This window comes from Hyaena hyaena, unplaced genomic scaffold, assembly GCF_003009895.1.
Source record: "Hyaena hyaena isolate Hyena2069 unplaced genomic scaffold, ASM300989v1 scaffold_100, whole genome shotgun sequence".
NCBI lineage: Eukaryota > Metazoa > Chordata > Mammalia > Carnivora > Hyaenidae > Hyaena > Hyaena hyaena.
In genome coordinates, this window is record NW_024080732.1 from 362,821 (window position 1) to 379,647 (window position 16,827).

At 49.5% G+C, this 16,827-nt stretch overlaps 1 protein-coding gene across 1 annotated transcript in view; it reads right to left on the bottom strand.

Moving 5' to 3' along the window:
* Positions 1-16,827, bottom strand: part of ANK1 (ankyrin 1) — a 216,451-nt gene that overhangs the window by 87,674 nt on the left and 111,950 nt on the right. The window contains exon 2 of the mRNA XM_039235584.1: positions 11,047-11,148. Within this exon, the coding sequence (XP_039091515.1) occupies positions 11,047-11,148 (102 nt within the window). The remainder of the gene's footprint in view (positions 1-11,046; positions 11,149-16,827) is intronic.

The window sequence follows — 16,827 nt, forward strand, 5'->3', positions numbered from 1 at the left end:
TCCTGATTTGGAGGCCTGCAGGGTGGTTATGTGGGAAAGTGTCCTTACTATTGGGTGGCACACACTGGAATGTTTAGGATGATGGAGAATTACATCACATATAGTTTATATTAGAGACAGACACACAGACAAGAAGAGCAAATGCAGTAAAATGGTAATAGAGAGTCTAGGTTAAAAGAGATGTGGGAATTCTTTGTATTGTTCTTGCAACTTTTTTTTACAGGCTCAAAAGTATTTAAAATTTCAGAAAGGAAAGCAAGAGGTAGGAGGGAGTAGTGGTAGAAAAAATGGCGGTGGGAAGAGGGACCAGCATGGTGGGAACTCTGGGCTCTGGCTGTGGTGGGAGAGGGTGGGGGGCCCATTAGGAGCTGGGCACGCACACCCTCTTGTTTCTAAAGAACCCGAAAGGTGCAAGTTTTCCTGGAGGTCTGAGATTACTCCAGGATGGAAGTCCCAGAGTGCCGCCAAACCACAGCAACCCCACAGGGGAACCCGCTGATGGGGAAGCCTCTTCCGGAGGGCAGGCATCACCTCCGGCAGGGCCAGCCCACCTGATACCTCTGTCTAACCCAGATATCGAATAGCTCTCCAGAGACTGCTTGGTGGGAAAGGTCTGCTAAAAATATAGGATCTAGGAATCTAATCAATCAGAAGCCAGAAAGAGCTGAAGCAATTGCCATAATCCTGGTAGAAAATCACGTCCTTTGTCAACCTGTCCTTGTCCCGGGATGGGGGAAGGTAGAATAGGAGCCGAAACTGAGGGCCGGTGCACACTCAGGAAGAGGTGGCGTGGATGGAAAGGAACAAGGCTGGCTCTGAGCACTTCCCCCTCCTCTGCTTCATTACAGCCTAGATTTAGCTCTCCTCCCTGGTAGCTGAGATCCAGTGAACTAGGTATTCGTAAGGAGGGAAAACACTTGAATGGTTTTCTTTATCTTTAAAAAAAATGGAAAGAAAAAGAAAAGAAAGAAACCCACACTACCCAGAGCCTTGCAAGGAGATGAGTCAACCCGGATCACCTTCCCTCTACTCCCCGGACACAAGGCAAGCAGCCCCCGCACCGAGCAGCCCCGTGGCTCTGCGGCAGATCCGCTGCAGGGGCTGAAGGCCCCTTGGGAGCCTGGAGGAGGAAGTGTGAGCTCAAGTTAATGAGAGAAAGGGACTCTGCAATTCAGCTCAGCAGCTAAGAATATCTCCTGTGGACTAGAAAGAGTTTCTATGCCAGAGACCTTGGCATTCCTTTAAAAAGTTAAAAAAGGCCAGACCTTCCGAATAAGGGCAGTGGGGGTGGGACAGAGTACTGGGAAGGACTTGAGGCCTCTAAGCTGTCCTCCTGATGTGTCCCCTCACCTCTCAGACCTCAGTCTACATATTTTCAAAATGGTAGAGTTGCTCTGATCCCCTGGCTTCCTCTTCATTCCACAATTCCGCAGGAAAACAATGCAAAGTCTCTCAGAAAACAGATAAGCTGTGCGTGTAGGGAGATGCACAGAGAAATGTATGACAGGATTCACACCTAATCGTTCACAGTGATTTGGGGGGTGGGGGAGGGGACATGGGAGGAAACTTACAGAAGGCTTGACATATTTCAGTATAACATAAATTTTGAAACAACTACCTTGGACTCATTGTGTTGCTAAATTAAAAATCACACAACAATGAAAATCAGGGATACAGTTGTCACAAACAACATACAGGTTTGTAGTAAAAAGTTCATAATCAAATGAGAATGCTCCCAGGCAAATTCACATGCATAGTCTATTCCAATGAGAAAGACCAGAGATTGTATTTAGCATTTCCTGTAATAACCAGAGAGGCAAACCCTCCTTCGAGGCCCAGATCAAGTGTCATTTTTCTCTGTCACTTACCCTGTCCCTTTCTCTTTGCCACACAATTCCCTATTTCCAACCCCTCAAAAGTGGATTGTTCTCTCAAGGCACTCAATGACAATCTATTGTCCGGTGGAACTGCCTTATCTGCTCTTGTGTCTGTGTCTCTTGAAGTGAGACCTTCTGAGTTCCGATGTATCCCTGACTTTGGATCACAGGTCCCAGCATGGGGCCTCGGACATTGCGTGTGCTCCATAGGGTTTGTGGAATCGAACGCACCTTCACGCAACTGGACACACTCACAGAGCTGTCTTTTTCTTTTTCTCAGTTTCTCAAGACTAAGAATATTGCATCTGTTCTTCACACTGTAAATCCACAGCAATCAAAGCCTAAAGTGGAGCTTGGAGGGCGTACTTTCCTTAAAATATGTGCTACATTATTCTTAATGATGCCATTCACCCTTTCCCTAGCCCCTAGGATCCCAGAGATGTACCTGTTAATGCCACTGGTCAGTCAACTCTTCCTGAACTAAGGGGAAACTAAAAATGAAACCAGTGCAGGGAAGGTCTTCCCAGAGGAGTAACCAACCCTGCTTGAACGGCTCAGCTCCACGTGGGGGAGCGCAGAGCACAGAGACCTGGGCTGGGAGCTGGGAGACCCTGGCCCTGGTTCAGGAAGCCTCTCCACCTCTTTGCCTCTCCACCCACCCTCAAGGGAGAAGTGCCGTCACGGCTGGGAAAGGGCTCGGGAAAGCAGAGACAACGCAGAGCTGGGATCTGGGGTTATAAAACACTGTAGGTCACTCTGACTCATGACAAGTAATCAAATGACTTTAAAACTACAAATCGGTCATTAGAATTACCCAGATGCACATCAAATAGCTTCTTTCTGCTGAGATGCAAAAGCAATTTACCTATTTAAATTAACTCAGGGGGTGGGGGTTTTCAAGTCCTGTCTTTTTCACGAATGCCTTTTCTAGAAGGAATAGGGGACTCAGGTTGCTTCTCTTGCTCAACCGCACGCTGCAGGACACCACTTCCCCATGCAGGGGCTGCGGTCACATATATACTCTCTTCCTTCCTTCACTGCTATTTCCGAGCTGCAACCCGGCAGCAAGTTTTAAGAGGTTGGATCTTCCTATAACATCATATGGGAAGACTCTCTGTGTGAATTGGAGGTGACCACACATAGAATTAGGGGACTGTGGAGGTGAATGCCATCTCTGCCTGTCAATAGTTCCTAAGAAAAAGATGACAGAGAAAAGTAACAGCCTCCATACCTGCACTGATCTAGATGTAACCTCCTTGGCCTGATCGACCACCACCCTCACCTTCTTTCATTTCATTTACTCCATCAGCCATCTTCCTGCTGCCCTGTGCCCTCTAACCGCCCCTGCCTCTGCCTGGCTGTTCCTCTGCACTGCAACTGCCCGTTCCCACTTCTCTACCTGGCAAAGGCCTACTCTTCCTTCGAAGCCCTTCTTTGATTCATTGGCATTTTAAAGTTTATTTATTTATTTTGAGAAAAAGTAAGAAAGTGCAAGTGGGGAAGGGGCAGCGAGAGAGGGAGAGGGAGTCCCAAGCAGGCTCTGCACTGTCAGCCCAGAGCCTGAATCAGGGTTCGATCTCACAAACCTGTGAGATCATGACCTGAGCTGAAATCAAGAGTCGGACGCGTAACCAACTGAGCCATCCAGGTGCCCCGACTCACTGGGACTTTAGTCACTGCCCCAGACCAGAAGCAACATGACAGCAGTCATGGGGACTCACTCACATTTGAGTAGCCAGCACCTGGCACGTTAGAGAAGCTCAATAAAGGTTTGCTCAGGGAATGAATAACTGAACGAAAACACCCTGTGCTCATTCTGGCTGGCATTTAGGACACTGAATTTGTAACCTTCTATTTACAAGCTTCACTTCTTTACCTGCCTCTGAGTTCTTTGAGAGAAGGGGATGAAAGAACGTCATCTCTAGCAAGGAGCCTGGCTCACTGTAAGTGCTCAACATATGTTTGTGGAATAAATGAAGTTGCAGAGAAACTATAGGCTGTCTTCTTACCATCATCTCACCGAATCAAAACCCATAAAGCCCAGAAGATATTCCAAGTAACCTCTGGACCCCAGCTTTCTGAGTTACAAAATGAGAGTTGAATGCCATGACCTCCTTCTAGCTCTAAGGCCCTTTAATTTAGAGAGGTAGTAATCGCTACAATCACCAGAGTCTCATAAATCCTGATCAAAAGACTTGGCATGTGGCTACTGTAGAAACAATTACTCTGTAGCAAAAACTATTGGTATAGGTGCTTCGTTTATCTGAAATGCCTAAAACCCATTACCTTCAAGATAAACTAGTACCCAGCAGCGATGGGGTCCGTGTGTAACATACATGGGGAAATTTAGAGAACACCAATGGAATAGCATGATTTCACATGCTTTCGTTGGTTGTGTTTCAGCACTAGAAATTGTTTATGTTTTTGTGATCATCCAGATGGTCTTGCTTCTGATACCTCAGCAAACATTGCCACATACTTGACCGTTGAGGCTGGTGCCAGAATCTGAACCACCGTCATGCAAAAGAGTCATTATCCTTAAGAACGACTGTTTCACAATGCTCTTCAAAGTGACGGCAGTCAGATGGGCTAAGTGTCAAATATATAGCTTGAATCACTGGTGGCTACAGCAGATTTAACATCTACTGACTTAATTTAGAGAGCACGTACTATACTCCAGGCAGAACCTTGCTAAGGAGCACCAAGTAAATCAAAGTCTTCTCCCCTCGAGTGCCTACATTTTAGTGGAGAAAACAGGGGGAAATGAAGGGACACATACATGCATAGGAAGTCTGGTGGTACTCAGTACTGCAGGGGTAAATAAGAGGGGTCAAGGGGACAGAGGATGCCTCTGATCCTCCAGAAAGCCTCTCTTCTCTCTGTCTTATGCCAGAGCCGCAGACAACAAGCTTTCTTTTTTGGGTGTGAAATTTTCTCCTGGGGTCTCCAGTACCTTTCTCTCTTATCAGGAAGGCCAACGGAGCCAGTGTTCGTTAGAGTTATAAGACTAGAAGAGAAAACTCAAATAGTGAGGCTTTTTCAGTGGTGTACCTATGTTCACGCAACAATTCTAGGGTTTCAGGAGAACAGGGACTCTGACTTGCTCTCCTCTTGTTTTCTTTTTTATTTGGCTAACTGGCAAATATGTAAAGTCAATTAGTTCCTTCCAGAAAATACAGTTTGTATTGCTAGGGCCTCCATAATAAAATATTTTGATTTGATGTAAGTAATAATTCTGGAAATTGGACATGTGAAGCTGACATTGGTGTGATCCTAAGCTGAGCAGGCCGGCCCTGGCTGCATTGATGTGTGGTGAGACCACAAACCAGGGCAACAACACTCTTAAAGCCTAGGGAGGCAAGTCCTCTGGCGTCACCACCTCCCTGTCTCCCCCTATTCCAAGCCACCGTGGGGCTGTACCTGGTCCACTGCATCGGACTCCTGACCAGCCTCCCTGCTTTGGTCTCTGTGCTTCAAGTCTATACTCCATCCAGGAGCCAGGGTGATCATTTAAAAACCTATATCGGATTGAGGAGCTCTCATGTAATTCCTTCTAATGGCTTCCCATCATCCTTGGAGTAAAACCAAGTCCTCACGATGGCCTCAAGCCCTTCAAGATTCAGTCTTTGCTGCTCCCCAGACACCAAGCTTACTCTTGCCCCCCAGGGTCTTTGTACCTCTTTCCCCCTCTTCCAGGATTGCTCTTCCCAGAAACCACGTGGCCCTCTCTTACTTCTTTTGAATCTCTCAAAAGTCATCTCCTCAGCGAGGCCTTCCTTAACTATCCTGCCTAAAACAGGCACCTTGACTTTTCTCCCCCATGGTACCTCTCATTAGCACACATTGCACATTTGTTCATCTTCTTGCTCACTGACTCTTTTTTACCAGCATATAAATGTCACAAGAGGACAGACTTTGCCTAGTTTGTCTATCTTGTTCAGTGCCTAGAATAGCACCTGGCACAAAGTAGGTGTTTAATAAACACACGTGGAATAACCCCCACAAAGACGCTGGTGGGATTATATTCAACATGTCTCCTGTCCCTGTTTTCATCAGCCAATGCCAGCGTTTGGCTTCCTCGAAGGCTGAATGACTTCCAAATATCTATCTTTGGGTTGGACCTCTTATCTGAGCTCCAGGCTTAACTATCCAATTGCTTACTATATATCTTCACTTAGATTCCTTAAAGACTCCTCAGCAGGATGTCCGCCTAGCTCTGACCTTGGGTCCTCACCCTGCTTCCCCACGCTGAGGCCACCCCGGCATTCCTGGTCTGCGTGAGCTGGGCTGCGCTCCAGCCCCTGCACAAGGCAGACGTCCGAGGGTCATTCTCCACGTCTCCTTCCCAGCTTTTGGCCATGCTGTTCACCACCCAGGCCTGCTCACTTTGTTCTGTCTCCTCAGCCCGGACCTTTACTGACATTGGTCTCCCGGACGGGTGTGACAGTCTCATGACCAGCCTCCCCATCCCACCCCTGGGCCCTTCCATCTGTCTTCTGCACAGTAGCCAGTGTGATCCTTCAAAGCACAGCTCTGATCCTGTCACCCCTGTGCTTGCATCGTGGCTCATTTCCCTCTGCTCTTGGGGTAAAGATCAGAATCCTGAAAGTAGCATGGACATTCTACCGGGACACGCAGACACAACTGTCCGGGCTGTTGAAAAGCTGAAACACCTCCATTCCTCTCAACTAGCTGCAATACCTCCACTAGCCATTGCCTCAAGCTCTTAAGTAGCCCCCACCGCTGCTGCTCTGGCCCCTCTGTTCCTTTCCCCAGATTCTCCCCCTCAATCAGCAACTATAGCACGGCACAGCAGACAAACACACCCTCACACACACACACACACACACACACACACACACACAATGTGTGCACATGTGCATGCACACATACTGCTCTGGCCCTGGGGCTCACTCTCGCAGTTGTTGGCTGTTGTGACTATCGTCCCTGCCTGTAAGGCCCAGCACCTATCCCCACGTCACCTCTCCAGCCTCATCTGGATCATTCAGCCTCTGCACTGCAGCTGCTCTGGGCTTCCTTAAACTTCCTGTGCTTTTTCCTGCCTCAGGGACTTCACACAGGCTGTTCTCCATGAAGGAGCACTACAGTCCTTCACATCATTAACTTCTACTTATCTCTTAGCTCAACTGTCTCTTCCTCATGGTAGTCTTCTCTGATCTCCAACTTAGGTCAAGTCTCATATATTCCCAAGAAATCCTATGCCCTTCCTCCACAGTGTTAAACACACTGCAGTTTGTCTATTTATGTGATTGTTTGATTAATAGATCTCACTACCAGTACACTACAGTTCAGAGAAAATAAAGACTAGTCCTTTTTTTTTGTACTATTAAATCCCTAATGCCTGGCACTTCCATACACATGTGGAGAGGTACAGAAAGACACTGGCCACATGGGTCTAAATGCTTGGATAAGTGAATCAGGCCTTCATATCAAGATACCAGTGCATGCATGCACATACATGTGCCCTTACGTGCGAATTTGTTCTTTGCTAGAAATATAATGATGACGATGATGATAAAAATTAGGGGACGTAATCCATGCATTAAGGAAACTGCCCTGAATACTCAGATGTCTCTTACATAAGCCGGTTCCTCTTTTTTCACTACTTAGCGTAATTACTTCCTATTATGGCGATGGTACTTCTTCTTTCCCCAAAACATACTGTTTGAAAGTGTGTTACTTATGTAAGGATCAGCATTTGCCATCCTACTGCTGTCACAGTCCACCGGTCCAAAAGATTCCAGCAAAAAGACATCGTCAAGCCATGACCCCAGGACAAGAGCCTGTTTTTATCATCTCAAAACAATGAAGGCCTGTTGGGAGGAGAAGAAAGCTCCAGTCCCGTCACCATGCTGTCTCTGTGACCATCATAAAGCACTGGCGCCGTCCGCATGGCTGCACTAACGGGTATAACGAGGGCGGAAGTTCGGCCACTGTTGTCCTTCCCCGCCCCCCGTCCTTTACTCAGGAGCACAAGACGAACCGCCCGCGAACGCCAGGACGAGGCTGGCAGCACGGGTGCTCCCCAGGCACCGCGGTCCACGGCTCCTGCCTCTGCGGCAGCCACAGAGTGGGAGACAAATGCCTCCCAGGCCCAGGATGTGGGCCGCGAGGTCAGGAGCCCTGGGGATAAGCCAGCCAGGAGGGGCTTTGCAGGACCACGAATCCTTCCCTCTTCGCCCCTCTGACATTCACTTCCATGCCTGCTGCCGGTGCCTCTTTGAAACAGGGAGGCTGGCCACGACCACAGACACCAGTCGGAGACTGGACCTTCCCTCCAGTCCTCGCAGGGCTAAGCGCTACCTGTCACTGGCGTGGAGCCCCTAGGAAAGAGTGTCTGCAAAGTGCAATACTGCCCGGGGGCCTGCTGCTCTCCGAGCCCGAGATGAGCCCAGGAGGTGCCCTGAGGAGAGGCGGCAGAGGCCCAGGCCAGCTGCGCCCAGGGCCTCACCAGCAGGTGACCAATCAGGACAGAGCCATTTCCTGGGTGTCATCAAAATCTTCCAATTTCACACCGAAAATGAGCCCTGGCTCAAGGCTGATGAGCATCCAGTTGTCCCCGTTTCTGCTAACTAGATTCTTCTGAGAGCTGGCGTCTTAACCCTTGGAGGGCCTCCGAAGGTCTGGTGCTCCTCGGGCGGGACTGCACTGCGGAGGAACCCTGCTCTGTGTTTCCGCTGCCGCAGCCGGAACAGAGGCAGCCTCAGAACTTTCTGGGTGGGCGGGGGGGCGGGGCAGCGATCCCCTCGGCCGTGGGGGCAGCGTGGGGGGGCTGGGACAACACAGCTACAGCTGTTTCGGGGGTGCGGTGTTGAAACAGGGGGCCCCCCTCTTGAGCCACTCGGATCCCAGGACGTGCTTCCTGCCCCCATACTTTTGCACCTACATCCTCTTCCCTTGAAAGAAATGGGTTCGCAGGTTCAGTCTGTTATCCAGAGGCCAAGCCTGGGCTCTGCGTGTTTGGTTCGAGTCACCGCTGTTGTCCTCGGCATGTGCTAGTACACTCTGGTGCAGGGACAGGAGAAAAGGGGGAGGGCACAGACTACCCTGTCCACAGACTCAAGTCAGGGCTCATGCTTGTTTCCCCTCTGAAGTTCACTGCCATGAGCTTCAAATCATATCTACCTTTTTTTAAAAGTTTATTTATTTTGAGGTAGAGAGAGAACCAGCTGGGAAGGGGCGATGGGGTGGGGGGATAGAGGATCCGAAGTGGGCTCTGCGCTGACAGCAGAGAGCCCAATGCAGGGTTTGAACTCACGAACTGTGAGGTAATGACCTGAGTCAAAGTTGGCTGCTCAACTGACCGAGCCACCCAGACATGCCATCTCACATCTACTTTTATTTCCCATCACACACTACCTGCTCCATCTTGTCTGATCTTGTAGCTAATGGATGTACACCACAGAGGACAAACTGAATCCAGATGGGGTCTTGCCCCGAGAGAAAGAGCAAAGCGGCACATTGCATTTTAAGCAGGGTGGAGGGGACATGGAAGAGAGGCTGAGAAGGCAGGGGGAGAGGGGCAAGCAGCCTGGGAGAGTTAACCTGCCTTCCAGGAATTGGCCCCTGCTGGCTTGTAAAAGTCATCTAGACCACCTCGACACGGGTGAGCCTTAGAGATGCTACACTAAACCAAATAAGCCACTCACAAAAGGACAAATACGGTTATGATTCCACTTCCACAGGGGCTCTAGAGCAATCAAATTCAGACACAGAAGGCAGAGTCTTGGGTGCGAGGGTCTGGGGAACGCAGGGATGGGAAGTTACTGTAACAGAGGCAGAGGTTCCGTTCTGCAAGATGAAGAGAGCTCTGGAGACAGATGGTGGTTGTTGTCGTACCACAATGTGAATGCACTCAGTCCCACCGAACTGTACACTTGAAAATGGTTAAGATGGGGGCACCCGGGTGGCTCAGTCCTTTAAGTATCCGAGTTTGGCTCAGGTCACAAGCGGCACTGGGCTCTGTGCTGACAGTTCAGAGCCTGGAGCCTGCTTCAGATTCTGTGTCTCTCTTTTGCTCTGCCCCTCCCCCACTCATGCTCTGTCTCTCTCAAGAATAAACGTTAAAAAAATTTTTTTATATATATATATTTTAATGTTTTATTTATTTCTAGGAAAGAGAGAGAGAGACAGCGTGAGCAGGGGAGGGTCAGAGAGAGAGGGAGTCACAGACTCTGAAACAGGCTCCAGGCTCTGAGCCGGCAGTCAGCACAGAGCCCGACGCGGGGCCCGAACCCACGAATGCAAGATCATGACCTAAGCGAAAGTCGGACGCTTAACCGACTAAGCCACCCAGGTGCCCCCCCCCAAAAAAAATTTTTAAATGGGTAAGATGGTCAGTTCTATGTTATGTGTATTTCAGCACAATTAAAAACAACTTAATGGTTAAAACGGTATAAAAAATGATCACTGGTAAATTTATTCTACATTAGAAATTGAATTAGCACATGTACCCCAACGACTTTATCGGCTGGCCAAACCAGACCCACACACCCAAGCTGTACCCCTGTTCTCTTTCTAGACCACGCTTTGCTCTCTGTTCAGCCAGTTCCTAGATCTTTGGCCCCAAACCGGATTCCTTGGCCTTCAATCTGTCCCAAACACATTAAGTTTCCTTACTTCCCCCCTCCTGAAACCAAACCTGTCGCTAAGCCTCCAGAGAATGCACTCAAGCCATGCTGGCTCAGCCCGAGCCAGACTCGCTTTTATCAACACCTGACAGAGCAAGGGAGCCGTCATCACTATTTCCTTCTCAGCTCAGAGAGAACCCACAAAGGCCGCTCGTGGACAAAGGAGATTGAATGTCACCACTGACAACATCCTTCAAAGGCCCTTCCTCCTGCCCCTTTTCAAAGGCCACCTATTCGAAGACCACAGCAGGGATCAAGGCAACTTCTGAGGGAAGAGGCAGCAGGGGATGGAGCCTGGGCCCGGCCCACACTGTTCAGGCCTCAGGTCCTTCTCTGCGGGGCCCTGGACTGCATCTGGGATGTGAACACCAAGGTCAGGGCCTTCAGCAGGCGAAGCCCTTAGGGAATTTTCAGGCCGCTGGGAAAAGGTTAATAGAGGCAGCTTACAGCTGTCAGGCAACGGCACCAGACAAGAGCCTCTCTCCAGAGACCAACACGCCTGTCCCCATCCCACTTACCTGGTTACAGGTGTTAATGTCTACGCCATTCCGCAGGTGATCCAGAGCTTTGTCCAAGTTACCTGATCTTGCTGCCCTCAGAAAGCTGGTAGCCGCATCGGCCTGTGAAGAAGAACACCAGGCTGTGAGCGTGCTCTGTGGTAACAACCTCAAGGTCCCATTCAAGCCCAGGGCTACGAGAAAGGGCTGGGGTGACTGCACCCTCCTGTGACGGCACCCTGGTGCCCACCATGGCACCCAGGTCTGGAATGCCCTCAGGTCTGGAGCGTGAGGCTGCCTTTGAGGCCGCCCTCCCTTCTCCTTGGTCTCCTTATAAGCAAGCACTTCTGGATAGGACCTGGGATGGGCCGCTCTTTGAGAGGGACCCCCTCCCAACAGTGAAGGCTCAGCGCCACCTGCTTCAGCGTTTCCAAGGGCTCCTCATCCCTCCAGAGGAACCCACATCACATAGCACCTGCCCTGGCAGCCACAGATGCTGGCATCATGGGGACCTAATACATGCGTTTCGGCACTATTCTGTGGTTTTGTTTAGGTATACAGCTCATAGCACCTACTTACTATGCACTAATAATCATTCCCAGAACTTCGCACTTAATATATGTTTATATACCTGCACTGGCATGCATTTAATCATCATTTTTGAAAAACCCAAGAAGTCAGGGGTATTGTGGTCCCCATTTTACAGATGAGGACCTGAGGCACGGAGAGCAGAAGTGACTTGGGCAGAGCCACACCGCAGGTAAGAAGCACAGCCCGGCTCGGAAATCCGTGAGCTTGACCTCTTTGCTCTGCTGCCAACTTAACGTGGGCTTTAGCTGACAGATGGGTCTCAGCTCTCCTGCACGAGAGTAAAGCAGCTCCTTGCCGTAGCTTCCTCGGCCACCCACCCCATGCATGTCAAGACCCCGCCACCAAGAACATTTGTTTGTGTTAAAGATGAATGGCTGCCAGAGAGAGTGAGAGGTGAGGACAATCAAATAAAGTCAGCAAGTGTAGACAAGGGCAGTGGAAGAGCTCTGTCGGAGGGAGGGGCTGGCTCAGAGCAGGAGCCCAGCGGCTCCTGAGCACCTTTGCCCCCCCGTCTCCTTATCCGTAGGCCAGGGCGGTAAGGCCTCACTTCTACCTTTGCTGTGAAGCTGAAAGGAAGTAATATGGATAATTACAGATTATTATAATCATTCTATCAGCACGAGTGCTGAGATCTGTGCTTGGCACACGGTGCATATTCAGGTTGAGTTTCTTATGTAAGAGTTGTCACGGGGGCACCTGGGTGGCTCAGTCGGTTAAGTGTCCGACTTCGGCTCAGGTCATGATCTCACAGTCCATGAGTTCGAGCCCCGCACCGGACTCTGTGCTGACAGCTCAAAGCCTGGAGACTGCTTCAGATTCTGTGTCTCCCAATCTCTCTCTCTGCCCCTCCCCCATTTACACACTGTCTCTCGTTCCCTCAACGATAAATAAACATTAAGAAAAGAAAGAGTTGCCATGTGACAGGCCATCCATGAAGCGTGTGGTGCCAGTCTGCCAGAAGACCCACCCATGCCTCGCAGTTTCCTCTCGGTCCGGGGGTACTCTGCCTCCTTCCTTCCTGCTCCCTCCTCAGAGAGCAGGCTGTAGTGGACTGAATGGCGGCCCCAACAGACGTGTCTGTGCCCTACTCCCTGGAACATGGCAATGTCACCTTATGAGGAAAAAGAGGCTTTGCAGATGCAATGAAGTTACGGGTCTTGAGACAAGACTGTTCTAGATTACCTAGGCTGGCCTGAATCCACTGACAAGTATCCTTCTGAAAGACGCAGGAGGAGACACACACGCCCACAAGAACACTTGATGGAAAGACTGAAGCAGACGTCAGAGTGCTGCGGCCACAAGCCAAGGAAGCCAACAACTGGCCGAAGCTGGAAGAGGCAAAGAACCAGTCTTCCCCGAAAGCTTCCAGAAGGAGCATGACATTGTGTCACCTTGATTTCAGGTCTCTCGCCTCCAGAGAAGAAATACCGGTCTCAAGCCAGCAAGTTTGTGGTGATTTGTTAAAGCAGCCACAAGGCACTGATACATACACACGTTACTGAAGCTGACGCAGTATTCTACAGTGAAACCCTGATCCCCTCCCCACAGCAGGGCTGCCTGCCTTTGCCAATTGCACAGTCCATCCATGGCAGAAAAGGCTCTCCAGCCTTACAGGTACCGCCTTCACCGCAGGCCTGGCCCTTCACCCTGGGGGGCTGGCCCTGTCCTTCCCTCTTGCCTCCTCCTGCCTCCAGGAATGCCAGAGAAGACTCACTTCCATTCTCTGCCTCTCAGCCAACCCCACACACCACTGCCTCACCGATCTTCCTAAAATTCTGATTTCCTGCCAACCCTCCCATATTCCAGGCCCCACATGCCCCACCTACCCACCCTGTTATATAAGCTCAAACCCAAGCTCTGTGCCCACCTGTTCACAACATACACACGTTGGATCCCACAGCCCCCCAGCACAGTCAGCAGAAGAGCCCCTTCCTCTTCTCTCCTTTGTCTTCCCCTGGCATTCGCAGGCTGTACACTTGCAGGCCTATACCTCGATTACTCGTGGGACTCTGAAGCCCTCTGACACTCCCGTTTGCTTATTCCAACTCAGGTCCAACTCAGCTCCTATCTCCTCTATGATGTAGTCCTTGGACACTCACTCAGTATTTACCATCTTTAAATCTAGAAATAGAAGTTTGATTTTTTTTTAATGTCTCTTTATTTTTGAGAGAAAGGGATAGCGTGAGCAGGGGAGAGGCAGGAAGAGAGAGGGGCAGAGGATTTGAAGCAGGCTCTGTGCTAACAGCAGAGAGTCCGATGTGGGCTCAAACTCACAAAATGAGACTGTGACCTGAGCAGGAGTTGGATGTTTAACCAACTGAGCCACCCAGGTGCCCCAGGAGTTTGATTTTGTATTTTAAAAGTGTATTTTAGGGCACCTGGGTGGCTCAGTCGGTTAAGCGTCTGAATTCAGCACAGCTCATGACCTCACAGTTTGTGAGTTCGAGTCCCGCATCGGGCTCTGTGCTGGCAGCTCAGAGCCTAGAACCTGCTTTGGATTCTGTGTTCTCTGCCCTTCCCCCGCTCACACTCTGTCTCTGTCTTTCTCAAAAACAAATAAACATTTTTTAAAAAAATGCATTTTAAATACATCTTTCTCTGTTTCCCCAGCCAAATTCTTTGCTCCTTGGGGGAAGGGATCAAATCTTCTACCTCTTTGGAAGTCCTCCAAAGCATGAAATGTCTGCTAGGCCAAGATCTCCCTCGGCCTAAAACACAGAGCACCTAATGTCCCCTGGGCTAGGCATCTGTGGTGGGGGAAATATTTCAGAAATGAGGATAGTTCTGGTGGTTCCGCATAAACTGATTCCCAGAGAAAGCAGGCTCAAGGTGTAATCCCTCAGAGAGAAGTCTGTTTGTGCCTGCTGAATCAGAAAGTCTGTCTGCATTCAACTCTTAGGAAAAATACTAAGTTATTCCCAAGAATGAGATTGTTTGAGAGACATATCTCCCACCCATCCCAACCTACCCAAACTATCTTCTGCACAATAGCAGGATTCTGGATGAAAACCTGAGCGTGGTGGGTAAGAGCAATGCACTATCGCTAATGGCACGGCTTGACTGTTCAAAGTACTGACTCTGGAAAGTGAAGCAGAATGCTTATTACAGGCAGACAAGCAGGTAAATAGAGAGGAAGGGAAGCCCAATCTAGACGAGGCTGAGCAAGGTGAAATAGTTTGTAGAGTCTGTGTGACATAATAACGAAATTATAGCATTAACATCAGTCACTGGGCTGGTGTCTTATCAACATGGTATCTTTCATCCTTATCACGATCGGTGAGGTGGGTACAATGATCATCCCCGTTTTAGAGGAAGTAATGGAGTTGAGGTTTGGAGAGGCTTGAGTTCTGCAGCTAACACTCGGGGATTCAGCCCAGGACTCCCTGATGAAAGCCCACATCCTTCCATTGCCCTTGACCCTGAGATGCCCTCTTAGCCATCTCACGCCTGAGGGGTATGCAGGCAGCCCTGACAGATTGTAGGGACTAGGAGGAGTCACATGCCTTTGCCAATCAAACAGTTAATCCATAGCAGGGAAAAGGGTCCCAGCTCTAACTCTGAGGGCTGTGGTTAGGGCCAAGACAGGCCTCTAGGATGAGGCCATCTAGTCCCAGTCCTTCCTTTTGGGGATAACAAAACCAAAGGTGAGAACAAAGTGACTGGCTAAAGTCACCTATACAGGTGACTTCACTGAAAGGTGAAGTTCAATTGCTAAGGCCTTTTCATTTTCTGTTTGGTCTTCTCTGGCATAGAGTAGTCAGGACATTAGCAGGATCCTCAGGGTATCTGACAGGTGAATTATAGATAATGGTGTCACCCCCTCTGTGTATCACTCAGTTTAATTGTACAGTATATTTGCTGAGGTCCTATTTCAAGTCCAGGATTCAGCTAGGGCAAAGAGAAATAGAATAAAAAAATCAGAATATAGGTCCCTGCCCTCATGATTTGAAAAACAAAGTGACAGAGTTGTAAAGGGGTCATTCATGCATGCATGCACGTACTCACTGATTCATTCCACTAGCACTCAGTGAACACCTCTCAGGTGCCAGAGAATATTTAACCTACAGAGTAAATGACCCTGGGTTGGAATATGAGACCCATTCTCACCATCTTGTTCTTCTGAGCCCACGCTGCCCATCCATCTAATTCAATTACCTCCAATTCAATGACCTGTCTCAGGTGCAATTTCCTGGTGCATCCAGGAACACTGTGTGTAATCCAATAGGGCAGAAAAGAGAGTCAAATGAACCTAACATGGTCCATTAGAATGTTTACCTGCATAGATACTAACCAGCGAAACAACAATGGCAGCAAGGGCCAAATGCTAACCAGACTCTCTCTGAGCTCTGATAAATTGGAGCAGAATTCCTGGCCCTCCCCAAGGCCCACCTGTCCCCGGGATGTGGGGCAGCCTCGGAGAGACCTCTCTGTTCGAGGAAACTAGATAGAGGACCTAGCGGAAGCTGTTCACCGTGTTCCAGAAAAACAGTCCACAAGGCCCTAAACCCAGCATCACCACCAAGGAGCCGCCCTCCCCTCTGAGCACCCCGCTAAACCTGCCTGCTTGTGTCTTCGCCCCTTCCTCATCTTGAGCTTCATTTCAAGCTAATTTTACCTGTGAGAAAATTGCTCATGCCTGCGGTGAGGGCACGAAGGGGTTTCCGTTGTGCCCTCGGCGCACATCCAGGCTGGTTAATCCATGTGATGTCACCGAACTTCCTTTCCTAACAATGTAAGTTTACCTTGCAAAAGGCCTTACTACGTTTTAGACACTTTCCATAAATTAATTCATTTGCTCCTCCCAAGAATCCCATGGGGCGGGTGTACTTATTGTCTCCTTTGTGTACGTGAGGTGATTGAGTCACAGAGAAGTTAAGTAACTTATCCCAAGTCACACAGCTAATACACGGCTGGCCAGGGGTTGAATCCAAGTAGTCACACTCCAGGGTGTTTCGCTTCACCCCTGTGCTATACTGCCTCATGAACCAGTCATTTTTAGTGCTCATAATGTTCCTCTCAAGTTCCTCTGGAGGAAGGAAGCCTTCCACCGGCGCTCAGAGCCCACTTTGGCCGTGACTTCAGAGAAAGTAATGGAGGGGAACGGAAGGGACTCGAGTTCCCATCAAGGACTGCTCGGAAAAGGGAGGTGAACCCTTGGTTACCTGAGACACCCAGACTATTATTAAACTTGCACTCCCTGAGTGAGGTGAT